At 51.8% G+C, this 26,136-nt stretch overlaps 8 protein-coding genes across 8 annotated transcripts; 5 read left to right on the top strand and 3 right to left on the bottom strand.

Moving 5' to 3' along the window:
* Nucleotides 1–191: 191 nt before the first annotated feature.
* Nucleotides 192–3,593, top strand: NUU61_005194 (ssDNA endodeoxyribonuclease RAD2; the record flags this gene model as incomplete). Its single annotated transcript, XM_056655776.1, has 1 exon — nt 192–3,593. One exon carries the CDS (start codon nt 192–194, stop codon nt 3,591–3,593), a length of 3,402 nt encoding a protein of 1,133 aa, XP_056511389.1.
* Nucleotides 3,594–4,501: 908 nt separating this feature from the next.
* NUU61_005193 (Eisosome component PIL1/LSP1 family protein) lies at nt 4,502–5,878 on the top strand (the record flags this gene model as incomplete). The annotated part of the gene is made up of 4 exons (XM_056655775.1): nt 4,502–4,619; nt 4,821–4,954; nt 5,014–5,197; nt 5,265–5,878. The coding sequence occupies 4 exons, from the start codon at nt 4,502–4,504 to the stop codon at nt 5,876–5,878; spliced, it is 1,050 nt and encodes a 349-aa protein (XP_056511388.1).
* A 1,293-nt stretch (nt 5,879–7,171) lies between these two features.
* Nucleotides 7,172–8,383, top strand: NUU61_005192 (D-alanine--D-alanine ligase family protein; the record flags this gene model as incomplete). The annotated part of the gene is made up of 2 exons (XM_056655774.1): nt 7,172–7,567; nt 7,640–8,383. The coding sequence occupies 2 exons, from the start codon at nt 7,172–7,174 to the stop codon at nt 8,381–8,383; spliced, it is 1,140 nt and encodes a 379-aa protein (XP_056511387.1).
* A 3,561-nt stretch (nt 8,384–11,944) lies between these two features.
* NUU61_005191 (bZIP transcription factor) lies at nt 11,945–13,290 on the bottom strand (the record flags this gene model as incomplete). The annotated part of the gene is made up of 2 exons (XM_056655773.1): nt 11,945–12,495; nt 13,050–13,290. 2 exons carry the CDS (start codon nt 13,288–13,290, stop codon nt 11,945–11,947), a joined length of 792 nt encoding a protein of 263 aa, XP_056511386.1.
* A 720-nt stretch (nt 13,291–14,010) lies between these two features.
* Nucleotides 14,011–15,048, bottom strand: NUU61_005190 (Dehydrogenase multihelical; the record flags this gene model as incomplete). The annotated part of the gene is made up of 2 exons (XM_056655772.1): nt 14,011–14,890; nt 14,939–15,048. The coding sequence occupies 2 exons, from the start codon at nt 15,046–15,048 to the stop codon at nt 14,011–14,013; spliced, it is 990 nt and encodes a 329-aa protein (XP_056511385.1).
* Nucleotides 15,049–15,836: 788 nt separating this feature from the next.
* NUU61_005189 (transcription factor domain-containing protein) lies at nt 15,837–19,084 on the top strand (the record flags this gene model as incomplete). The annotated part of the gene is made up of 6 exons (XM_056655771.1): nt 15,837–15,937; nt 16,169–16,425; nt 16,483–16,979; nt 17,028–17,203; nt 17,279–17,818; nt 17,872–19,084. 6 exons carry the CDS (start codon nt 15,837–15,839, stop codon nt 19,082–19,084), a joined length of 2,784 nt encoding a protein of 927 aa, XP_056511384.1.
* Nucleotides 19,085–19,658: 574 nt separating this feature from the next.
* Nucleotides 19,659–24,440, bottom strand: NUU61_005188 (kinetochore-microtubule binding complex subunit SPC105; the record flags this gene model as incomplete). The annotated part of the gene is made up of 5 exons (XM_056655770.1): nt 19,659–20,425; nt 20,480–21,101; nt 21,156–23,716; nt 23,767–24,127; nt 24,201–24,440. 5 exons carry the CDS (start codon nt 24,438–24,440, stop codon nt 19,659–19,661), a joined length of 4,551 nt encoding a protein of 1,516 aa, XP_056511383.1.
* Nucleotides 24,441–24,754: 314 nt separating this feature from the next.
* On the top strand, nt 24,755–25,670 carry NUU61_005187 (40S ribosomal protein uS17; the record flags this gene model as incomplete). The annotated part of the gene is made up of 3 exons (XM_056655769.1): nt 24,755–24,929; nt 25,218–25,456; nt 25,602–25,670. 3 exons carry the CDS (start codon nt 24,755–24,757, stop codon nt 25,668–25,670), a joined length of 483 nt encoding a protein of 160 aa, XP_056511382.1.
* Between the last annotated feature and the right edge of the window lie 466 nt (nt 25,671–26,136).

Raw genomic sequence — 26,136 nt, 5'->3', positions numbered from 1 at the left:
TAAGCCATACCCACACTAGTCTGTAACGGGGAACATAAGGCACGTGATATCGCTCTCGTGTTGAGTGGCGACGCGGACTCTCGTCAAGTCAGCGAAACAGCCACCCGTGAGAATCGTGCTCACTCTTAGTGACTGTACAATGCTAGGGCAATATCTTGGCACCATTCCATGACGTGTATTTTTGATTCGAAATGGGTGTCACCGGGCTGTGGACAGTCCTGCAGCCTTGTGCTCGACCCATCAAACTCGAGACGCTCAACAAGAAGCGACTGGCCGTCGATGCATCCATTTGGATATACCAGTTTCTGAAGGCAGTGCGCGACCAGGAGGGGAATGCACTGCGTAACTCGCACATCGTCGGATTCTTTCGTCGGATATGCAAGTTGTTGTATTTCGGGATTCGCCCTGTCTTTGTCTTTGATGGCGGTGCCCCAGTTCTCAAGCGACAGACTATTGCCGGTCGCAAGCAAAGACGCGAGGGTCGTAGAGAAGATGCGGCGAGGACGGCGGGCAAGTTGCTTGCGGCACAAATGCAACGGAGTGCCGAGGAAGAAGCAGAAGCGCGACGAAATAAGCGCCGCTCGCAGCAAGAAGAGACAGTTCCTGACGTACCGGTATATGCAGACGAGACCCTCATGACTGAGAAAGAAAGACAGCAAAGTCGCCGGTTTAAGAAGAAAGACGCCTATCATCTACCGAATATGGATGTCTCATTGGAAGAAATGGGAGCTCCAAATGACCCGCGGATCATGTCTCAAGAGGAACTGGAGGAGTATGCGAGGCAGTTCCACCAGGGGCAAGATATCAACCTCTATGATTTCTCCAAGATCGATTTCGATGGTCCCTTTTTCATCAGTCTCCCCGCAACCGATCGTTACAACATTCTAAACGCAGCTCGACTGAGAAGTCGATTGAGAATGGGCTACTCCAAGGAGCAATTGGACCGAATGTTTCCTGACCGGATGGCATTCTCGAAGTTCCAGATTGATCGGGTCGCGGAACGAAACGACCTGACACAAAGACTTATGAATATTAATGGCATGAACGGGGAAGAGGCATTTTATAATTCCGGACAGCGGATTGCTGGAGAGCGTGGAAAAGAGTATGTTTTGGTCAAGGACAGCGAACATGAAGGCGGCTGGGTTCTAGGGGTGGTAGGAAACAAGGATGAAGGCCGCGAGGACAAACCCATTGATGTGGACCAACATGACCTGCCAGACATCATCTCGGAGCCAGACGAGGCGTCGGATGAAGATGTCTTCGAGGATGTGCCTATTGAAGGCTTGAACCGACTTCCTCGGCTCCCTTTTCTTCAAAAAGGTATCTTCGATCAATCTCTCGAGCAGGCGAGGGAGAGTTCAGGCATGAGAAGAGCTTTTGATGAATCCCGCCAAACTCCGTCACAGCCGTCCGCAACGCAAGATGTCGAGGATGATTCGCTGTTCGTTCGCAATGAACAAAATTTTGATATTCAGGACCAGAACCGCCACGTCGATAGCTTTTTCGAGGATGAAGAAGATGATGATCTACAGAAAGCCCTCGCTTTATCATTGCAGCATAACGAAGATCATGATGAGGAGATGCCTGAAATTTCCATCAATCGACCTATTGACCCGGCACCCCTTCACAAGCCTGCGGCAGATCCGGCGGAGGAAAGCGATGACGATGGTATGGACTTCGCCGCGGCCGTGGCACAAACCAGGGTTTCTAAGAAGAGACCTGCATTAAATCCATTCAATGGTCCGCTTCCCTTTGAATCAATTCAACTCACCAAATCTAAGAAAGATGCCAAACCTTCTGGTGGGGTTGATGAGGATGCCGGTGGTTTTGTGAAAGAACCCAATATGCCGAAAAAGACAGAACCGTTGCCTCCCTGGTTTGTTGGCGAGCGCTCGAATGCGGATTTTATTCTTGATGCGGTTGACGATGACCCCGAGAAAGATCAAGAGCAACCGGCACCTGATTTTCTATTTCGCTCTGCTCGTCGAACACCGGAGGTAATTGACGTCGACCAAATGTCCGACACCAAAGAAGCTATCAACTTGGAGGCGGATTCGCCAAAGGACAAGGAGGATGCGGGAGGTGATCAAGTTGAAGAAACAACCCAGGCTGACGACGTGGAAGAGAAACCTCACGATTCTCCCGCGCCCAATCCAAATACACTAAATACAACGCATGCGGATTCCGAGGTCTCAGTCGGCCAAGTCCGGACTGACAAAGTCACCGGGGAAATACGTACTGGGCCTTCTTTGGATCAGCCACAAACTCTCGGTCTTGGAGAGCAACCTTCGCGTGTCGAGGCATCACCGTCACCTGAGTTTGAAGACGTGTTTATTCAGCCACCGGCCAAAGCTCCTGAAGCTCCCAAAGTTCCCGAAGTGCCTGAAATCACAATCTTTGCCAATGAGCACCCTCGGGTTTTCGAAGAGGTCGGTCAACCAGCAGCCCTACTTGAGGACCAGGGCGAGTACAGCGATCCAGAGGATGAAGATCTTTTGAGACAGCTTGCAGCTGAAGGGGAAGAACATGTCCGATTTGCCAAAATTCTTAATTCTGCTGCACCCGATAAAGCGGCTTTTGATTACGAGCAAGAGTTGAAGCAACTCCGGTCTCAGCAGAAGAAAGACCGCCGCGATGCAGATGAAGTGACCCAGATCATGATCAACGAGTGCCAGCAACTCTTAACACTCTTCGGGCTGCCTTACATCACCGCACCTATGGAGGCCGAAGCGCAGTGCGCCGAGCTCGTATCGCTGGGCCTCGTGGACGGCATTGTAACGGACGACAGCGATACCTTCCTCTTTGGAGGTACCCGGGTCTACAAGAATATGTTTAACCAAAGCAAATACGTGGAATGCTATCTCGCCACGGATTTTGAAAAAGAGTATGCCCTTCACCGCCAGAAGCTTATTAGCTTTGCCTATCTCCTTGGGAGCGATTATACAGAGGGCATCCCTGGTATTGGTCCTGTCACGGCCCTAGAGATCTTGACTGAGTTTACGAGTCTCGAGGAGTTCCGAGATTGGTGGACTCAGATTCAGATGGGCATAAATATTCCCGACGATGTTCATCTCGCCTTCCGCAAGAAATTCCGCAAAAAGGCTTCGAAGATCTTCCTGCCGCCGGCCTTTCCCGATGCCCGCGTTGCAGCGGCCTATCTCGAACCCGAAGTGGACTCGGACCGTTCCCAGTTTCAGTGGGGTGTGCCAGACCTCAATGGGTTGAGACATTTTCTTATGACGACCGTCGGCTGGAGCCAGGAGCGCACCGACGAGATTCTTGTCCCCGTCATCCGCGACATGAATCGGCGCGACCAAGAAGGTACGCAGTCGAACATCACGCAGTTCATGCAGGGACCTCAGGGCGCTGGGGCATTTGCACCTCGCATCCGCAGCGGTGGAGCTAGTCGCATGGAAAAGGCGTTCAGTCGACTGCGACAGGAAGCCCAAACCGGTCAAGGATCAGGGGTAGTCGAGGATGGGGTGGACGAACCCTCTACCTCGCCCAAGCCTAGCAAGCGGCGGGGCAGTAAGAATGCCAGCACAGATACCAGCAAGAAGCGGAAGACACCTGCAGGCGCCCATGAATCATAGGAAGATTTTTTTTTTCTTTCTTTTCCGTACATGTAGAACCTCAACCATACTAATGAGCCCTTTCGCCCCCCCTCCCCCAAGACGGGTAGACCACTCAGCCACCGTGGCTTCGTGCAGAACTGCTAGCTTGTTAGTGTACCAGTGTTCGCAGGTGCCAATGGACCCCACTGATCCGCCCGAGCAGACCTAATAAGCAGTGTTCTGGCATTCCAACTGACGATCAGGTCATGATCGCATATGTTCTCCTTTTTCCCCCCAGCAGATACCTTCATTCCCAGACGGGGGAAAAAGTAGCCAGACGTAATGCAACGCTGGGCGAATCATGACATGATCGAGTGTGGTTCTTTGGCGCAGGAACACGAACGGAAAAGCTCATGACATCAGACACGATCGATGACGTCGCCGATCGCGATGCAACAAACTCGATGATTGGGTCGAGTGGAAATCAGGAGTCTCTCCACGGCGAGCTTAGAGTGGAGGAAGCCACTCGAAGTTAATTGCGCGCTCTCTCTTCCTCTTCCTGCTCCCCCGTGTGTGGCTCATCGACGTTCCTGCAAGTTGTCGACGTCATTCTCTCAGGGAAGGCACAACTCGCCCAAAAACGAGTGAAAAGAAGAAAGAAAAAAAGGGGGAGAGTCGAGTCCATCATCGAAGTTGCCCTCTACACTGTCTACTCTACCCCCAGTGCCGATCGCGTCGCAATCGTCTCTTCCGTGGCCTCCGCGAAAAAAGAGAAAAAAAGAGAAAAAAGAAAAAAGAGAACCCCCCTCTTTTAGCTCACGTCACTACTGCGCAAGGCACTTCTGCCCGAATTTTCTTTTTTCTTTTTCTTTCTTATTTTCTATCTCCAGGCATCCCGTTCACTCTCTCTCCTTTTTCTCAATTGTTTGCCCCCTGAACGATCCGCCATGCATCGCACTTATTCGATGCGCCAGACGCGCGCCCCGACCGCCTCGCAGATCGAGAACCCCCCGCCGCCATTGTCCACAACCAAGACGAACAGATGGCTGGGGAAAGGTGGCCTGGGTAAGTGTGACATTTGGTTCTTGAGTAATCGAGAAGAACAGAAAAAAAAAAAAAAACGGGGCGCTTTTCACGGTTGCGATGCGATTCATTTCGATGCTCCCTAATCGGGCCGTCATCCTCCGCGGATAGCTTCGCCAACGAACATATTAAATCGATGGTCATCTAGAAATCATTCAATCGCTGACTCTTTTCTGCAACTAGGCCATGCGTTCCGTAAGAATGCCGCCGGTACCTTCGGGCCCGATCTCGCCCGGAAGCTGTCGCAGCTCGTGAAGATGGAGAAGAACGTCATGCGCAGCATGGAGCTCGTCGCGAGAGAGCGCATGGAGGTCGCGGTAGGTGGATTAAGTCGGAGTGGTTCTCGGCGCATATTGGGAGCTAACTCGGTGGCTAGCAACAACTCTCCGTCTGGGGTGAGGCATGCGACGAGGACGTGTCGGATGTGACGGACAAGCTTGGTGTTCTGATCTACGAGATCGGTGAGCTGGAGGATCTCTTCGTCGACCGCTACGACCAGTACCGGGTCACTGTCAAGAGTATCCGGAACATTGAGGCTTCCGTGCAGCCCAGCCGTGACCGTAAGACCCCCACCGTACCAATTGTGATCGAAGCCTCCCTGATACTGATATGATATGCGCAAATTAGGCAAGCAGAAGATCACCGACGAGATCGCCAAGCTTAAGTACAAGGACCCCAACTCGCCGCGCATCGTCGTCCTTGAGCAGGAGCTGGTCCGTGCCGAGGCCGAATCCCTGGTCGCCGAGGCGCAGCTGTCCAACATCACGCGAGAGAAGGTCAAGGCGGCCTTCCAGTACCAGTTCGATGCGCTGCGCGAGCACTGCGAGAAGGTCGCCATTGTCGCCGGATACGGCAAGCACCTGCTCGACCTCATCGATGACACCCCCGTGACCCCCGGGGAGACTCGTCACGCGTACGACGGTTATGATGCCAGCAAGGCCATCATCCAGGACTGTGAGGATGCGCTGAGCAACTGGGTCACTTCCAAGGCCGTGGTCAAGTCCGGGCTGTCCCAGCGCTCGCGCACCTTGTCCCAGCACCACCGCGACACTGTCTCCAAGAACCGTGAGGGCGTCGACTTGTCCGTCCAGGACCAGCCCCTGACCGGTGACCGCGACTCCTGGCTCCCTGCCGACCAGCACCCGAGCTACCAGCCCGAGGACGGCGAGGATGGCGTCAGCACTATGGACGGCGAGGCATCGCGAGGCCGCGAAGAGGAGCGGGAGCCCATCACGGCCTAATCTGGAATTTCAGAATGACTTTCCAACTGCTCACGGATCTGACGGCTCCTGCTTTCTCTAATTCATTGGCGCGTCTGTCGCTCGTGATAGTCTGGTGTGGTTTCTTCCGAGCCGCATCAGATCTGCCAGGAGAATTAAATTGCGCAATGCCTACTCCGTGATCCTCCCGTGTGTTTTTGTTCACTTGATGACTCTTGTTACGTCGTGATATAGTACCCGCGGGTTGTGCTTGCTCTCCGTTGGCTGTTCTCAATGCGCAGACCTTGCAATTGGCAGACATCGGCCAGAACAGGACGACCAAGGACAAGATGCGTGTGGGTTTTCCTAATCAATGTAATACCATCTCGTGCCGTTTTGTTTTGTTGGATGTGTTTTTGTCTTTGGTTTGTTGTGTTCGGAGAGAACTGCTCCGGGTAATTTTAGGTGTTTTAATGAATTTGTCTTTTTTTATCTGCCTCAGATCTCAGTAGCTCCAAGGGTTCACTGGACACCACACTAGTCAGGTATCTAACGCAGAGCCTATCTATAGTAACCGTCGAAGTCCCTGGAGAAGCTGAGTAGTCCAACCAGAAATCTGGGGCTCCACATAGCCAAGTCGTGACAAACTCGAGAACCCACCATTGTTTACCGCTAAATAACGCCCGTCTGACAAGGGGGAGATCCAAGCGTCCCAGATTGATGAAGTACTCTCGAGGTAGATATACTCATGTCTACTCGGTTTAATGGTAGTTGATCGCAGTAGATCGAGTACCGGCCAAGTACTGTCTTGTACCTCCGGAGCACGTGCACGGACCAGTGTGGGGGAAGGCGGTGGCAACAGGCAGATGGGCGCTCTTTTTCCGGTTCTTCGCCAAAACGTTGATATCACACCATCGGCCAGAGTTTCAATCGATTCGTCTTCGACCCACTTGCATCCGGGGTCTTGCGCCCTGGGACATGGATTACATCGGCACGTTCGGTGGGTCAGCTTTCATCATTGGTGCTCCGTCCGGTCCCGGACATCAGCTCATTGCTAGGGGTGTGTGCCACCAAGAAACTCAGAAATAAATACCGTGACGTTCATGACTCCCCCCCTCTAGACGGCCTCTTTCTCTTTCTTTTCCTTGTTTCATCTCAGAGCAACTAGCAACAGCCGTTGCTTTCTTTTCTACTCTTTGCTTCCCCATTTTGCCCATGGCTTTTCTTCGAATTGGGACTGGCAGGGATCAAACTTGATCTGTGATGATTAGTCTTCACCCGAGTCCCGTTTTATTCTCTTCTATTCCATCCGCAGCCCTTCATCGACCTGCCATCATGGGTGAACCCAACGGACCCGACCTCGTGGTCGAAGCCAACGGTGCTGGTCTCAGTATAGCCCTGATCTCCGAAAGGCGATCGAATTACATCCAACTCGGGTATTCCGAAGAGGACTGTGCTGCTCTCACGCACGACGGCGAAACCCAGGCGGTCTCGTCGGCGCTCAAGAAACTGGGCCACCATGTTATCTTGGTCCCGGGGGTTGAGTCCCTGGTCCAACAGCTGGCGGCCGGTGAGCACAAGGGCTGGGACCTGGCCTTCAATATGGCGCAGGGATTTTATGGGACTGCGAGAGAATCGCAGGTCCCCGCCCTCCTGGAGGCGTATCAGGTTCCATATACCTTTGCTGATGCTGCGACCATGGCTTTGTGCCAGAACAAGGCAAACACTAAGGTATGAAAATAATCTATCTTATGGTTTATTTTCCAAGGGGTCGGTCGGCTAATGAATTGCTTCGAACCTTAGATTGTCTTGGACCACCACAAGATCCCAACGTCGCCCTTCTTGGTCATCCCGGCCAAGGAAGTGCCCGACAGCCAGCCTAAATTCACGAGCCAGGGCCCACAGTACCCGCTCTTTGTGAAACCCGTCACCGAAGGCTCGTCCAAGGGCATCGACACCTTCAATAAAGTGAACGAGCCCGCCGAGTTGGAGCCGGCCATTCGCCAACTCAAGGCTAAGTTCCCGGGTGAAGACATTCTGGTGGAATCCTTCTTGCCGGGCCGAGAACTCACCGTGAGCGTTCTGGGTGCTGGCGCAGACAGTCGTGTGATTGGCGTCCGAGAATTCATCTGGCAGAAGCGTGGTAGCGAAAGTAGTGACTCCAGCAACGGAGTCAGCGACCATGCCAACCCGGAGTTTGCGAGCAGAAAGAGCAAGTCCAGCAAGGACAAGCTGCTCGTCTACAGAGACCACGACCTGACCCTGACCGACTCTCAGATCCAAGCTGCGTGTCGCGTCGCCTTGGATGCGTGGAAGGTCTTTGGATGTCGCGATGCGGGACGCATCGACATTCGGTTTGACTCGGACGAGCCGAACGCCATCCCGAATGTCTTGGAGGTGAACCCTATCTCCGGTCTCCTTCCGGGCCATTCCCCCCTCCCGGGAAGCTCCGAGAGCAACGGGATCTCATTCGAGATGCTGTTGAATGCCATCATCGAAAGCGCGCTCCGCCGCACTACTTTGAAGCAGCCCAATGGCATCTCTTGACGGGTTTATGTTTCGCATGCGTTCTCTTTTCGAATTTTCCCTTGGTCACAGTTGACGGTGCTGCTCAGCTCCTTGTTCGAGGAGCTCCTGATACATCGTGCTTTGCTTTGCTTTCTTCAATTCCTGCGTTGTGATTGCAACTTCGCCGATAGATTCCTTCTCATGGGGCTTCCATATACATCTAGTTCTGCTCTGGTAAACCTATGCGTATATAGACGTCGCCACCAACGGTAGGTTCGCGACTATACGCATATCTCCCTATCCCCTCCCCCCACCCTCCCAATGCGCAACCATCACAGAGCCGAATCGCGACCATGCAGAGAACGATGGGATATGATGGATCTTGTTCGACTTTTGAAGTCCGGCCTTTTTAGTCTTGGGACTTCAACACAGCCAGCCCAATGCCTGGCGCCCGGCCCCATGCAGGTCCTAATAGGATGCGAGTTTTCAAGAGATCCCGCAGTCAAGGTTGGTTGTTTTCCTCCTCTTTACTAACCCTAACATACGAATGTTTCTGAAGAATAAAAAATATGCCATACCGAACATGAACTCTTCCCATGGTCAAATCGAGACTCTGAAGGATCTACCTAGGGCATCTTTGTAGATATCAAGGTTAACCGATGCTGGCATCGAGTGCACTGCTAGATTGCAAAAAGGTTCTATATAGATGTAGTAGTCTACAGACCAATTTAGTAATTCAGGCCTTTCTTCCAAGATATGCGAACCCCCTCATCCTAGGTACACTTCTAATGGTAAATCGTGGTACATCTAATAGTCCAAGCCAACACCCCACTCTAAAACGAAGCACTTGACAAGAGCGACAACAATCGTCGGTCAAATAAAATAGCATGCCGACTATAACCGAAACCAGCTATTCGAAACAGTTTGGACTGCTCAGACCGTTGCCGCCGGAATCCACTAGAGATGGCCAAGTTGAGGATGGCGACGGTTACGCTATAAAAGGAAGTCAGTATATGTCACTTCTTTTTCTTCCTAGGGAAGAATAATTGGTAGCTAACCTTTCTATCATTCTCCAGACCAATTGCAGGAAATTTGTGGTTAAACTGCACAATAAAATCAAAGCTCGATAGCAGGGAAACTATTTTTATTTCTCATAAAAAGAAAAAGAAAAGGAAAGAAAAAAAAATTGGGGACTTCGTATATTGGATTCTTATCGTTATTATTAAATCAAGCTTATTGCCCATACCGAGCCCTAATGGCCTTGGTGCCTCAGGTTTCTGTCGGCGCCTAAGTAGTTTGCTAGACCATTGCTACTACAACAGAAGCCCTATTAAAGAAAATGACTGGTAATTATTCGAATATAGTATCAATGACCAAAGCCTCTCAGAGGGTTCGTTAAGTAAGGAACGAGCTAGATGCCTTAGAATAGAGTTAGGTAGGGTAAGAACCAGTATTTGTTGGCACGTACGCCTTGTTATCGAGTGAATATGGACAGAGAGCTAGTAAGGGGCGGTAGGTACGATCTCATTCGGATTGTAATACCCAAGTTGGAACTACGTTCTCGAGATGAATTATTCTACTAATTTGCCAGATTAGGTAGCGAAAATATCAAGAGGAAAAAGAAGACAGGCCAAGTCCCAGCCGAGTGCAAGCAGGTGGCAATAGATTGAAGCGAGAAGGCCATAAGAATTTTTTTCTTCTCAAGCTTCCGGTCAAGGTACCCACAATGTTTTTGTGGTTGTATTAGTTCGAGCGTGGCATTCATATCATGGTTATACCCCAACCTTCTTCTCCCTCCTCTTCTCATTTCTTTCGGTCATGTCTATACCACACGTACAAGAGAGCCTAAAACTCCCGACTGCTATCTTTCCCTTCAATCTACTCCACAGATACAAATCATTTTCGCCCCATGAACATGTTCGCATGGAAAATCAACTAAGCCTGCAGCCACTGCACGATCACTATAACTTAGGCCCGGTGGTGTGATCGGATCGACCGACTGACTGCTTTGTCCTCGCCTCTGCTAATGTACTGATCAACGGCTACCCCATGATGTATTCGGCCGAGTCTTGGAAGCAATGCTCTGCCCTCTTCCCTTGAATTGATTGGGTTCCCGGGAGACTAGACCCTAGAACCCGGTTTATGCGAATGTCATTTCCTGGGAGATGCTCATAGCGCAAGTTGTTTTCGGCAGACGATAATGGTAAGGCTCCAGTCTTTTGCCTGTGTATGTTTTAACTATTATATGGTAGATGGTAGATGCTAGGAGTCCAGATGAATTACATCTCTTGTTTCATAGCTGTGCTCTGTTGACTCTTTGAAGGTCTGTACTAAAATAAATGCCACTGAAGTGGTAGGAATATCTGATAGAGAACTCGGACTCTCGACGCAAGTCCCAATTTCAAATACCTCTTTATCCACCGCCGTGGCAAGTTGAGTACATCATAGGCCACAATTCTGGGGCGTTGCTATACTTCTAGACCTGTGCTTTACTCGAAGAACCCCAAGGATGCAATTCATGCAGTTGCAATGAAAAAGACAGATAGCAGACATCAGGGTGCCTAGATATAATTTATTTTGAAGGCACCAAGGGCAATTTGTCAATTTGTGGTCAATATTTGAGAATAATTCTCTTCGTCCAACCCAACAAAGAAGGAGGAAACCGTCCATCCAATATTATGAACCGTGTCTAGCAATATTCCCCAACAACCAGACTAAAGCAGCACAAAGGCACTGTACATAGCGGGCTCGAGGGTATGTATAGACTATCAGTGTGGGGCGGAAAGCTTAGCTACACTGGAGCGATTTGCTCGGCCTATACTAGGCTGAGCCATCATTTTACTGGAATGAACGCATAGTGGAGTACCGTACCCAAGGTCCAGATATGGGGGCCCTCGGGAATCACTAAGCATACGTGATCATTGGTATGAATCACTCAATCACTCGTGAAGATCTCATCTGGTCCATAAAAAAAAGTAAACGCATACGAGTAAGTCAAGCCCACGTCCCCAAGTAGCAAAAGCAAGAGAATCACAACACCGCCCTCTATTCTCCCGTCACCCCTACCCAAACCACCCCTGGTTTGGGCAGGGAGCAGGGAGAATGAAAACACGCCTTCACATAAAAGCAACCCGTAAGAACCCATAAAAATATGAGAAAGAAAGGCAATGGAGAAGAAAACTGGAAGAGAGGAAGAGAGCCTGGGTATAGGGATATAGAGAGAGCCCGGGGCTAGGAGACGAGAGGCAAAGAGTAGAGATAGAAAATAACAAATCAGCAAGAAAAGCGAAAGTGATCGTATCCCAAAGTACACAAGCAAAGACCATCCTTGAAAGCCGAAGAAGCCACGCTCGGGATATCTACATCCCGAGTCGAGCAGAACCAGAATTTGGAGAAAGGTCGTGACATCGTCATGGGTGCTGTTCTTCCGTCGCATCGGGGATGAGAAAACAACACACTCGAGCAAAATAGTAGGAGCAAAAGCAAGATCAAACTAGATAGAAATAAGATGCAACAGAAGATGATACAAAACAAGAGACCGGAGTAAAAAAATGGACAGAAAAAGAAAGAAAAAATCCAGCCCGCTTTGATTTTGCGACGTCACTCGTCGGTGCCGACGCCCTTCTTTTTGGGCTGAATATGTTTTTGGCCGGCTGCCTTGGGTTTCAGCGCGGAGCTGTCCTTGGGCGGAGGCATGCGCGTGTTGGCCTCGTGCTTCTCGGTCAGGAGGTTCTTCAGCCAGCGGTTCTCCATTTCCAACTGGGCAACGCGGGCTTCCAGCGAGGCGTTCTTCTCGGTGGTCTCGCGGACGGTCCGTTCGAGGACTTGCTCACGCTGCTTCTTCTTCATGCGGAAGCGGGCGCTGGCGGCGGTGTTTCGACGGCGCCGGTCCTCTTCGGCGGCCAACCTCACATGCTCTTCCTGGCCGAGAGCGGCGGCGATGCGATCCCCGGGGATCGAAGTGCTGTATTTGGTGTTGCCCATCTGGCCGTTGGGTGGCGAGATGGATGACGACACATCTGACGGTGTCAGGGCCCCCGGAGCATGGCCGAGCTCATCGGGCGCAAAGGGGACGGGCGGATAGATGGAGTGAGCCGAGTACGGCATCATTTGGTCGGGAATCGAGTAGTTGATGGACTTGTCGCCGGAGCCTATAATTGTCTGGGGTAAGCGATCAAGAGTTCAAGAGCTTCCAACCCCCTCCTCCCCCGGGGAAAACAATAAGAAAACTATCAAGGGAGAGTGCACGCAATCATTCTTGTCCCATATAAGCTCAGCCCGAAGGGGGTTAAGCAGGCAGCCAGCGTGTCATCGGGATGCGGGATTGCGTGCTCGCTATTGAGCTCACGGACGGGGGATCTCCCACAAACGCACCGACACTTGGGACTGCATGCAGCCTCGTGGGAGCTTAAACGAGAGAAAGAAGAATTGAAGGGAAATAAAAAAAAATATAATAGACAGTGTTCGAGGGAGAAATAAGTTGAATGTTCAAGGGGAAAAAGAGTAGGGGGAGATATGATACAGCCCGAAGCTGACGGAAAGATTCAGGATGCAGGAATTGGCCTCACGAGATCAAAATTGAGAAAGATCTGCTTGCCATTCTGACCAGGATCCCCCAAAAAAACAAGACGAACCAGAAGGCAAGATGATGGCGCAACAAATGCAACGTGTGGGCAACACAACAGTTGCCAGCTTTTGGACGTACCTTGATAGGGATACCCGCGCAGATCCAGCGAGCTGCGGTCATCATCGATGCTATCGTAGGAACTGACCGAGAGACCCCCCATGCCCTCGGTTTGATCGTAATCCATGTTCACGTTGGCAAACGGGGCCAGCCCGGTGTCAGCGTCAAACGAGTATTGTCGGTTCTTGTCCTGGCGAGACAGCAAAAAATTGAAGTTTTGGATTTTGTCGTGGGTAGGACGAGAAGGTTGGTCCTCGGGCATGATGAAGTGAAGGAAGAAGAAATCAATAGGAGGGGAGGGATGGTTGATGACCCGTAGCCCTCTTGTTAGGGCTATAAGAGAGAGAGAGACAGGTGCTTTCTTTTCCACGGAACCCCAGATCACGAAGAGGGGACGATCTCGGCAGAAACAATCAGAGTACAAGGAATCAGGAAAATCAAGAAAATAGAAAAATAGAAAAAGAAATTAAGAAGAAAAAAAAAAAAACAAGGCGAAAAACGCCAGGATCTTGAAGAGTCTCGGAGATTGGCGTTTCCAGATTCACCTACGGGGCGACTAGCTCATTGGCGCATGACGCGGAAGCCACGAATAGAAAAGAAGCCAAAGGGAAGAGAAGAAAAAAAGAAGCAAAAAGAGAGGGAAAAAAAGGGGGGGAGAAGAGGGGAATCCAGCAAAGCTTCACGATGATCTGATAGAATGGAGAAATGTCGTGATCGCCAGCTCTGGTTCGTCCAGGCCTCACCGCTTAGGGTGAGATTGGGAATTGCTACTTGCTGGAGAACTGGAGAACTGGAGAACTGGAGAATTAAAGAATTGATGGCCAAGGTGAGTAAATCCGGGGAATGGAGAAGATAGAAGATAGAAGAAAAGAAGGGAGGAATATAAGATTATCACTCTCCACGTTCTAAGTTGTACCTCTCGAGGTCCAACGATGACGCGGACAGAACCGTTACAAGACATGTAACAAAGAAGCTTGGCACCTCAATCCCCCCGGCCCCCTCCTGATGACATTGGATGTCGTGCTCGGGCAATCAACTGCGCTGCATCATCAACGGTGGTACCTCTGGTTCGATTCTCGACTCGTTCCACCCCCAGCACCGGATCCTCGGCGATGCTGCGGTAGATCTCTGCGAATCCGCCATAAATCCTGCCCCCAACCCCGTCCCACCCACCTTCCGTGTCGAACGCCTCCCCGATCCCGTGCATTTCTTCCACCCAACGGTACGCTTTGGGGCTCATCCCGACGACTCCATTCCGAGCGAGCGCGGCCGTGCGTGGAGAATATTGGTCGAGGTGTTCCAGCAACTCTGGGAGTAGTGACTCCTGCTGCGCTGTGGAAAAGGACAGGATTGACAGGGCCGTGAGTCCCTTGGTCAACGCGGCAAAGGACAATTTGAGCGTGGATGCCGCACCAATCTGCGGCGACACCAGCTTCATATTCAGCACCGAGGCCAGTGGTGGGAATGTGGGGGGCAGGTCCACTGTGCCCGACAGCACCAGACTGGGTCTGGTCCAGGTCCCGTCTTGCGTGCTCTGTGGCGGGCCGCCAATGATCCCACCGTCCAAAAAATGGCATCGGGCGTCCACCAACTCCTCGCTAATTTCCTGGGCCATTCGCGCAGGGATTGCATTGAGCTCGACGTAGTAGAGCCGAGATCGCTCGGGCTGCCCGGCCGCATCCTCGATGGCCTGCCTTCGGGTGGCCGTGTCGGGCAACCGGCCTGCCTCGGCAAGCCGTTGCGCTGTAGTCCGTGCGTGTTTCGGCGGCACGATAGACAGCACGTAGTCTGCCTGGATGACTAGGTCTTGATCCGAGAGCGTCTCGATGGCAGCCGAGTGGATTCGCGCGAGGGTGTGCTCACTAGAAGTTGAGTAATTGGTTATTTGCTGGTTGGCAGGGCCAACATACCTTCTCCCCTCGCCGACAGTCACCACGCGGTAGCCGTGAGCATGCAACAGCTTCGCAATGCCTAACCCCATGTCCCCGATCGAAACGACTCCGACGGTGGTGGGACGCATCGTGAAAAGTTACAAAAGAGTAAGCCCTGGGTGTTCTAACTCGATTGATTTATTTCAAAATGTCCAGAGAAATAACTCTCTAAATACTCTTATCATCTCACTTGGGTCTGCGGGGATCATTTGTCAGCTCATAGATCCCCCAGCCTGAAGTGGTATGGACCTGACTCTTTAATTTTAAGCTTATATATGCCGTGCTTTGTCCCTCTAGTGGCATTACCAAATGACCCTTATCGCCCTAGAAGAATGCGATCAACCAAGTCCCTGGTTCATGAAATTTGTCATTGGAAGGATCAACGCTGACAAATGCGTCTGAATGAGCCCTGGAAATGGATGAAGATGGGGAGAATACATGTTGGATGTAGAGATTCTTTTTTTTCTTCTTCTTTTTTTTTTAAATATATGTTTCTGTCTTCTATTTGTTTGTATTTTTGAATCGTCGATGAAACACATCCAGACCAGATAATCCACGGAAGAGAAGTGCTCCGACTTTCCGACCCAAGAGCTTCTTCATCGCCCCTGGACGTCAATCTCCTCTGCCAATCTTCGTGAATTCCCAGTCGGTTTTCTTTCACAATAAGCCAAAGGACGAACTAAAAAAAAAAGAAAAGAAAAGAAAAGAAAAGAAAAAAAGATCAAGTTTCTCTGCTCCCCGGGTTCTCTCTCCCCCAATGTGCCCGCACCTCTTGGCGGGGACATGGCCGGTGATGCACAACGCAATGCTCCAAACTGCGGGCATAACCCCCCCATCAACCCAACACTCCACTCCGGACTCAACGCCCAATGCCACAATGGACTCCGGAGTGCGGAGACGAATCTCAAGGGTCTGTGTCGCTCCATCCCGGCGTGATCCGCCTGAGCCGTTTCTGACTGGTCGCTTTCTTATAGGCGTGTGAGATGTGTTATCGGAAAAAGACCAAATGTGAGGTCGAAGGGTCGAATCCTGTTTGTTTGCAATGCATTCGTCGGAGCACAGATTGTGTTTTTCCTAAATCTGAGAAACGCGATGATCTGGAAAGGTAACCTCAGGTTTATCTGTTTTTTTTTTTTTATTAATGAAAAAAGATAAGAAAAGAAAAGAAAAGTATGATGTGTTGGTTCCATTTCGCTAACCCTCGGACAGCGACCAATATGTCAAATCCCTCAAAGCACGCCTGGTCAGGATCGAGTCGTTGTTGAAGACTGCCGGCATCCTGCGTGAGGGTGATATGAGTGATGATCTTTCTGGCGATGAAGACGATGGGATCGAACATTTATCCAACACCTCGCCTGCATCCCGTACATCGTCGGAACGCGAAGGGTCAACTTTCCCCGGCGGTGGCGATCTAGAAGCTACGTCGATTTTCCGAGTAGACGAAAGAGATGACTCGCGCTATTTCGGTCGGTCTTCCATACTTTTTGCAAGTAATTGGCAGACAAACTAACCATCACGAACAGGGCGATCTTGTTCCTTGTCGATTCTCTCACAGGGAGGTATTGATTGGATCAAAAGCAAGACCGGCGACGTGAGCTTTTTGCGCCTTATCTCGCCTGAATCGATCCATAGTAATCCGTGGAATCAATGGCGACCGGATGTGTTCCACGACCTGTTTGCCTCGCAGGTGTTCAAGTCTCTCCCGTCGAGATCGGAGGTGTTCTCCTTGATCAGGGACTTTTTCAAAACGGCCAACCGTTTATTCCCGATATACAATGAAAATTCTTTCATGAGGATGGTCGAGTGGCAATACACCCAGCAGACCTGTGACGACGCTGCTCGGTGGGCCAGTATCAATATGGTCATTTGTCTGGCATACGAGTTCCGATTCTCAAATAGCTTGAAGCCGGAAAAAGATCGAGACAAGGCCCAGCTATATTTCAAGAACGCCATATCGGTCTTCACCGAGCTTGCATTGCGACGCACCGATCTTTTAAGTGTGCAGGCATTGCTTAGCATGGTATGTCCTAATCAAACAACTTGTGGATGGATCTGACCATTATTGAAGGGATTCTACCTGCGTGGTAATTCTGGCACCCAGTCAGCCTTACCGTTTATCACCGCAGCTATGCGCTCTTGTCAACGAATGGGGCTGCATCGTGATATCCCCAGGCCCGACCTGAGCCCGATCGAGCAAGAGCAGAGAAGACGAGTGTTCTGGGTCGCATTCACAGTTGATCAAAGGTAACGAACCCATATTTTGAAAAAAAAAAAAAAAAAAAAAAAAAAACTATACAGCCTTGTTAACCTCCCGATCAGTACATGCTTGAGAGCAGGAAACGCCCCGTCTCAGCACCCAGACGACTTCGATGTTCCGCTCCCGCAAGAAACCGAAGATGATCAAGACCCGGAGATGTCAAGCAACATTCGGTTCTTTCGTCAGCTATGCCGCATGGCACTCATCAAGAGCCGGATTTACTCTCGAATGTATACTGCCAAGGCCCTTTTGAAACCACCGCTTGAAATCTACCGAACAGTCAAGGAGCTGCATGCAGAGCTCGAGAATTGGAAGCGGGACTATCCATTCGATACCGAGCCCCGACGAAAGGCCTCAGAAAATGATTTCCTGTTCGGGTTCGCGTCGATTGGGCTTCATTTCGTCTATTATAATGCTCTGATCATGATCCATCGCATTCCTCTCCTTCTCAATTACCTTATCTTATCCCGGGACGAGACCAATGACCTCAAGTCTCTCAGCAAATCCCGCGCATCAAAGTCGAGTGTCATCTGTGTGCAAGCTGCTCGAGACACACTGAAACTCGTGAACAACATGCCGTGGGGAGACATTGCATGGATTTGGTAAGTCCAAATGGTTCCCCTTCCTATTCCATGGCTGATCATTCATTTTCTAGGTCGCTTCTGTATTACGTCTTCCTGTCGGCAGCAACAATTTTTTCAAATATCATTCGGGACACTCGCCATCCGCAAGTGCGAGAAGACCTCCAGTCCCTCAACATGGCCGCAACCTTCTTTGCCACCCTTGTTCCTGGTGACGGGCCCAACAACTATGCAGGCTTTATGACCCGCATGAGCGCGACGTTGGAGCGCATCGCCAGAATTGCAGTCGAGAGAGACGAGAAACGGACCCGCGGCTCGGATGAAATCGATAAAACAGATCAGGAGCTTTGGCTACCAGGCGCCAAACGACAGAACTCTCGAGCGACGCCAACGGCTCATCCGAAGCAGCGACACCGGCCCACCACCCTCCGCAATTCCATGACTCCCAATTCTACCTCTACCCACGATGCCCCCCACGATGCCCCCCACGACGCCATGCCCGCCGTCCAGCCTACCGTCGCATCAATAACAGCTCTGCCACCCCACCCAATGGTCCTCGGCATCCCCGACACCATCGAAGGTCTTCCCCCAGTCAACTCCTCGGGCTACGTCGTCCCCATGAGCCCAGGCGATCCCAACGAAACCTTTACACCATCCATGTTCAACGGACCCAGCACATCCACCACAAACGACTATACAACCACTGCCACTACCAGCAACAACAACAGCAGCAGCAATCTGGACCGCACATTCCTCCACGAAGCAGCCGCCAGCAATTTCTCCACACCCACCGTCCCCTCCTGGCCCCTAGCCCCAGACTACACATCCTCCCCACTCGACAACACCACCACGCTATCCCCAAACTCCTACCAAAACACCACAAACCCCACCACCACCAACGCAGCTGCTTTTGCCACGTTCCCCGACGATATCCCCGCACCAGACTTGTGGCAAATCCCGCTGGCAGCAGACATGGACTTTGGAAGCAACCTCTGGGCCGGCCTCTTCCCGACGGAATACAATATCCCGCCGCAGCCACAGGACCCGTCCATGCCCATTCTCTCGGCGGAGTCGTTCCTCCACGGCGCTCCCAGCTCGGAATCTAGTCGCAATCCTGGGTTTGATCCCGAGGGTCTGGGGTACGGGTTTGTGCCGCCGCAGCCTCAACCGTCACATTCACATTCCCAGTCCCAGTCCCAGTTCCAGACTCAGGCTCAGGCTCAGTCGGAAGACCAGACGCAAGCGAATGACTCGGCTTGGCCTCATGGTTTCCTGGGGTTGTTTTAGGGGAGTGGTATTTTTTTACTTTTGGTTTTAGATGGCCTGCTCTCTCTCTCTGTCTCTTCATTTATTTATCTTTATTTCCTATTTTTGGACTGTGATGGTGTGATACTTCATCTGCATTTGCGGCATGCATTTGGTGGGACTGAACCGCACAAAATTTGACATGATAGATCTGACTAGGCATATTCGTTGGTAATTTCTCTGGAGACAATTGATGAGCATTCAATAAATCCTGTCCCCTTTGTTGCTAGGTCATTAGAAGTGGGATCCCTGAGTGGACGTACTGGGATATCAGCTCGGACTATAATGGCTCAAACGGATAAGTTGAAAAAAAAAAGACTGGCTTTGTATGCCTATGAATAAGAAAGATGCCCAGCCCAACCTTGGAAACAATCAAGCAAGTAGCCCCGAGTAAATAGATCCAACCCTATGAAAAGAAAGAAAAGAAAAGAAAAGAAGAAACTCCCTTGCTCCACCAGTGTTCCCGTTCTCCAGTCCAGTCCAGCGCCATTCAAGAAACGCGAAAGAAGATATCAAGAGAAGATATAAAAAGAAGGCAAACCAAAAAAAAGCAAGATTAAAAGACAGAACCGGTGAGCATGCGAACAGCTTTGCACCAGACCCCATTACCGAGCTGGGTATCGCTATCCTTCTGCTGCCCGAGCCCCTTGCCAAGAATGCTCTGCATCTCCTGGTCGGGCAGACCGGACTTGTTGCCCGTTCCGAAGCCATAGACTTTGGTTGCCAGGACATCGATGTCGAAATCCAGAGACCCGATCTCACTGGTCTCGGCGGTGTCGTGCTTGATGCGCGTGCGAACGGTAAAGTCGACGTCGACCCTCTTCGCGCCCTTGTTCTTTGCCGCGGCGCCTTTACGGCCCGGGGTAGAGGCAACGGCGGCATTGCCCAGCAGTGTGCACCGCGCACGTAAGGAGAGCGAGGACTCATCAGGGCCCGAGAGGGAGAGTCGGGTGACTCCGCAGAATTCGAGCATGCGAGCCTCGTTCTCAAGGCCGACGGTGCGGTCCCACGCGCTTGAAACAAACCGCAGAAGCTGTTTGGGAGAAACGACGGCTTGATGGGTGGTAGTCAGGTGGCGTTGCAGTGATTGAAGGACCAACGATGCGATGGGGGAGATGCCGCTGCCCTTCATGGAGATCAGCTCCAGTGGTGAACTCTTCTCGCTGCGGTTCGAGCTCTTGACTGCGAAAGCACCGGGTTCGAACTTCAGCTGCAGCTGATCGCGATAGGCCATGGTCAACATCGGACCTGTGGATGAGTCCGATGGAGTTGAGGCATAGATGATCGACCAGCCAGTTTGGTGCTCGATCTGTTGAACAGAAGCTTGTGTATGTTAGACAATAGGCCGAGTAAAATGCGATGTCACAAAAAACTTACCTTTTAGTTCGCTGATCTCCCGAGCACTCCACCCGCGGCATTCCTCCTTGATACGCTCGGCTTCCTGGATTTGGGCTAGGAACTCGTCGCGCATTTCGGTTCCGGCCTCGATCGAGGTGGTCTTCTCTTGCACCTCCTCCTGCATCTGCTCAAGCTCTCGCCTCTTGGCCGCAATCTCAGCCTCCACACCAGAGAGCTTTGTACGCGCACCTCGCAGCTCATCTTGGTCGCAGTTCTCCATTTCGTCGACCAGCTGCTGCAGATTAGTCGCTTCTAGTTCCAAGGATGCATGTTTTTCTGCCAATGGGGGCACGGTGCTGCTGAGCAGCTCCTCCCGTTTGGATAACAATTGGTCATCACTCTTCATTTCCTCCACATGGCGGTTGAGTCCTTCCTTCAACCCTTCAAGAAGCTTCATTCGCCATTCGTACCATGTAGCTTTACTGAGAAGCCGCGCATGGGTCTTGACATTTCGAAACTGGTTGTCCATGATCACTCGGATGTCCGGCGGAGCTGTGACATACTCCCGGAACAGAGGAGGGTTGTCGGCATATGTTTCAGCTTCGATTGACCGGATCACTTGACGACCTTCAGAGATGTAGGACTTCAACTCCCGACAGGACTAGAATGAGGTTAGACAATTGGGCCAAATGTGATGGTGTCAAGTTCAACTTACGTGCTGGTACAGCTCAAGCATGGGTACTGTGCAAAACCCAGCAGCAACGGTGTCATCAAAAGTGATGGTGCCTTGCTTGGCCACATTCTCCTCAGAAAGCCGCGGTTGTTTCTTGGTGGCGCTTCCAGGCGCGACTGTAGTGTGCCGTCTCTTCGTGGTCGTGAGCTCCATGAAGTGGATGTTGGTCATGTTCAGGAACTCCTGTAACTGGATGGGCTCAATCTCGGGGACGAGTTCCTCGGCGGGTGCCTCCGCTTCTTGCTCCGGTTGAGAGGGGTCAGAAGCAAGTTGCAGGGAATCAATTCCTTCCCTCAGAGGAGTCGTCGCCGTTTTCGACGCACTGGTTGGCTCCTTGGTGGGAGTGGCGCTGGCCTTCAGAGGCGAAGAGCTAGCAGCTCTGCGAGCGGGCAAACGCGTTGATCGCTGGGCCCTTTGATCGCTAAACCCTGGTGCCGGCAATTTCACACCCTTAACCGGGCTGACATCGTGGCCTCGCAGTCGCTTGGGTGAATTTTGCATTTCATCTTCTTCGTCCATGTCCAGCTCAATGGGGCGTTTTCCCAGAACCCCGCGAGCAGCACCGACATGAAGACTCTTTCGGCTGCCGATTTTGTTCTTCTTGGGGCTGAGACTGGATATCATGTCCTTCAAACTCGAGGTTACATCCCGGTCACCAGACTGAGAAAAGCCGATATGGCCGTCTTCCCTGAGCTCCTCCTCTTCACGATCACGCTCTTCCTCTGCCTGTAGTTGCAACGGGTCCTCGAAACGCACGCCCGCACGGGGCTGCTCTTGAGGGACGAACTGGGGCGAGCTTTCACCGAGGGACTGGCGCTTGTCAAGTAGAGCTGCCACACGAGGCGATCCAAGACCTTCTTTGTCGATTCCCAGACCAGAAGAGCGGCGCCCCTCACGAGGTGGCAGCACGAAAAGAGGGGTCGATTCTCCCGTTGCCGCATTGTGTTCAAAGATGCTCTGACGGGTAGACTTGCGTTTATCGGCCGACTGCTGAATCTCAGGCTGAAAGAGCTTCTTTGGCGAAGCGCTTCGGAAGGTCACTTTGCTTGATGGGGGGGTTTTGCTTGGCGTGCTGGGTTTCACTTGGGGTGTAGATTGCTTAGAGGGAGTGGATGGTTTCTTGGTCGGCGATGTCTGGCGGCTAGCCGATCTTGGTGTGCTCGACGTGCCCAGAGCAGAGCTACGTCGGGATCTCACACTGGCTAGGCTGGGGCTGCCGGTTTCAGAGGCAACAGTGGTAACCTGGAAGGCGAGTGGGGATTTGGCCGGTGATTTAGCGGGTGACGCCCGGACAGTGTCCTGGAAAGGAGAGCTGCCCAGCTGCCCCGAGTCAGACTCGAGCTCCATAAGCACTTTTGCCTGCGCTTTGTTGCTGGTTTCTAGCCCCGGCAAAATGCCTCCAACAGCGCCGGTCATCTCCATGTCCATATCCTCGTCCGAGTAATTCTCGCCAGTTTCCTGTTCGAGGTTCACGCGTTCCGACCCTGGGGTATAAGAAGCCGGCTGCTCAACCATGTCATCTCCGTCGTGACTGTGAGAAGTTTCCTTGCCCAGGACTCCTCCGCCGACAACGGAAGTAAATTCCATTGTCATCTCTTCGTTCTCGTTGACGTCGTTGGAAGGCTTCACAGGAGATTCCATTGGAGCAATGCCCCCAACCACGTTGGTCATCTCCATTGTTTGGTCGTCGTAACTCGTTTCTGTAGACTTGCGGCGGATCGCACTTTGGCGACGACCAGGCGATTTGCCGAGGATGCGCCCTACCGCGTTTGTCACGTCCATACTAAGGTCTTCATCCTCATCCATATAGTCAGACTCGGAAGCACCCCGCATATCAGGCGTCTTGGATGGATCGACATTTTCCTGATCATGGCGAGCGCTGATGTCTTCCCAGTCAAAGCTTTGTCTCTGTCCCTTTTTGATCCATGGTTGAAAAGCGCCCGTGATTTCTTGATCAGCAATCTCCATGGACATTTCTCCATCTCCTTCATCAATCGCTTGAGTCCCAGCCTCCTTTGCGGCCTGGCGTAATGCTTGGTTGAGTCTGGCACTGGAACTTGAACCCGAAGATGCATCTGACTGCATCGTGGCAGCAGAGTGTGCTGTCATGTCGTCCATGCTCATCGCAGTACTCTCGGCATCAAATCCATCATCGGACCCGGACGAATGATCATCATCTTCCTCCCCGGCTAAGCTCTGGGCCCCGGTGTCCTCCCCTCCCGAAGCGGAGCTTCCACTGAACGGGCTTGATGATAAGTCCTGGGAGCCTTCGGGGTCTTCGGTAGATGCTGAGCGATCTCTTATTTGTTGCAAGTCCTGTTGACGGACAGGGGAAAAGCCAAAATCCGATTCAGCGTCCACGTCGGGAGATGAGGGAGCCTCTTTTGCCGGGGTAGGCGCATGTTGCTGGTTCACGGTGTTTGAAAGTGCAGATGCACGTCTCGTCGAGTTGGAGGTTGATGATGAAGTTGACTCATCGGGTATTTCAATTACATTCCATGTGTGTAGTGTAGCCTCTGGTGCGAAGGATACTCGGCGGTTGGCTATACACGGGATCAGTCTTGATCATATAGACGTGGCCGGAGATACAAACCCATTGATTTACGCCGTGCCTCGCGTTTCTCAAGGATATTCTGGCGTTCGCGCTCTCGGCGCTCCTTCTCATCGCGATCCTTGGTCGCGGCCATTTCTTCGCGAATCGCTGACGTGGCATTGAAAGTGTCAAACGGGTTATCCGTGCTATCGTTGCCGAAAGTTGGAGCTCGAGGGGCTGTCTCAAAATCGATCAAAAGTCCTTCTTTCCTTTGATTATCATCATCCATCGCGCCGTCATGGCTTTGGTTGTCGCGTGCGGGGGTGCGTCGGCGCGTCTCTTCAAAAGACGGGATCTTGCGCACTGGAGAGACAGGAACCGTAGGTTTGAGAATTGATTTTAGAGGAGCTGAGGCCGTGGACTATAAGACGAGGAAAGTCAATGCGATTCCTACTCTGCGCGCGCGTGGAGTGGGGGCTCAGGGTGATAGCTACCTTGCGACGATTGCCATTGGAATTTTGAAGCGCATCAAGTCCACCTGGTCCCAGACTCTTGCTACGAGACTTCTTGTCTTTAGCGGTAAGCTTTGGTTTGGTCTCAAATGGCTGTGTCGCGCCGATGTCTGCAATCGCATTCTCCTTATCCAAACTAGACGTCATCTTGGATCGCGGAACATGGGCGATAGAGCGGCGAGAACGCGGTCGCGGTGCCACAGAGTCCAGTCGGGACGACATGGTGACAAACTATAGTCGGCAGAAAGGTCTCACCCTCGCATGATCCGAAGTGGGGAGGGCCGAGGGAGTGGACTTGGAGCTTCCCGGTCTACTGAGGCGTTCATTCCGCGCGTAGAGCTCACGTGACGTAAACAAAGGCGAGCCCTAAGCCGAACCGCACTATTCCATATACGGTTAGCTCCACCGGTCGCACACTCACAGAAATCCGCCGGTAGCGAGACTTCCTCAACTTCGACGCCTATCCGCCCCGACAACCCGACACGCCATTATCTTTTTCCTCGACACCGCTTCCTCGTCGAGACCACTTTGCAACCATGGCGACCGAGTTGACCGTCCAGTCGGAACGTGCGTTCCAGAAGCAGCCTCACATCTTCCAGAACTCGAAGACCAAGGCCAAGAGCAAGAAGGCTGGTCAAACCCGCCGCTGGTATAAGGATGTTGGTCTGGGTTTCCGTACCCCCAAGACTGCCATCGAGGGCAGCTACATTGGTATGCTCAATCTACATTGAATTTGATGTGTTCGACACCTGGTGTTGGGATTCGCAGATGGGGTCTTTTCGAGATGGGGATGGCTAGCAAGAGGGAGGGCTATACAGGACGAGGGAATTTGCGATCTACCTTGCAAAAGGAATACAATGATCCAAGAAAATTCGACTATGCAGTTTTTCCTGCGTCTGCGAAATTTTTCATCTGCCAAACTCGAAAAGACCAACCATTTCGAACATTTGCGATCATCAGTGGGGCGACAGGTTGGATCGGTCGCTAACAACTCTACAGACAAGAAGTGCCCCTTCACCGGCCAGGTCTCCATCCGTGGCCGTATCCTGACTGGCCGTGTCGTCTCGACCAAGATGCACCGTACCATCATCATCCGCCGTGAATACCTCCACTACGTCCCCAAGTACAACCGTTACGAGAAGCGCCACAAGAACCTGGCTGCTCACGTCTCCCCCGCTTTCCGTGTTGAGGAGGGCGATTGGGTTACCGTCGGCCAGTGCCGTCCCCTGAGCAAGACTGTACGTGTGTTCCTTGTGTTGCGAGCCCTATGGTGGTGCTGGCCGAGTTTTCATTTGCTTTATGGAACCTGGGCCGCACCAAAAACCATTATGGGTTACGCCGTTAGTTCCTCTGGTTTCGTTATCTAACTCGAAACTCTTCTAGGTCCGCTTCAACACCCTGCGTGTCCTGCCCCGCACCGGCAAGGCCGTCAAGGCTTTCAGCAAGTTCTAAGCGTTTGGATAAACTGGGTGCTCGGAACGGGCCATTCGGCGAAGGAAGCGGTATGGACTGGATATAAAGGAATTTCTTAGGCGGGGATCGGGATAGTTTACGAGTTTCCACGTCCCCAGATACCTCGCTGAAGAACGTGTATCCACACAAAAAGCAAAAAAAACTTCTTGGATCCTCCTGCAATGGAAACTGTACATCAGCTCTGATATGGGTACGGGTGTACATGCGATCAACAGGCGCTTGTACTCTGCCCCTTCTGGGTCTTTGCATCTGCCCTTTCAAGCCACGGTCGTTTATGCCTACACACACAGTCTTGGAGGAATCGACATTTCGGTTGTTTCCATTCTTGATTGTAGGTGATCCTCGACCCTTGACCCATTCCGCCTCGCATTGTGGGTAGACCAAATCGTAAACCATTGTCCTATGTCATTTCAATAACTCGTAACATCTCATCATATCATGTTCA

Source organism: Penicillium alfredii (assembly GCF_028826965.1).
Source record: "Penicillium alfredii strain IBT 34128 chromosome Unknown utg000007l_segment0_segment0, whole genome shotgun sequence".
NCBI classification, from domain to species: domain Eukaryota; kingdom Fungi; phylum Ascomycota; class Eurotiomycetes; order Eurotiales; family Aspergillaceae; genus Penicillium; species Penicillium alfredii.
Note: the sequence above shows the minus strand (reverse complement) of the source record. Positions and strands in the feature narration are given on the sequence as shown.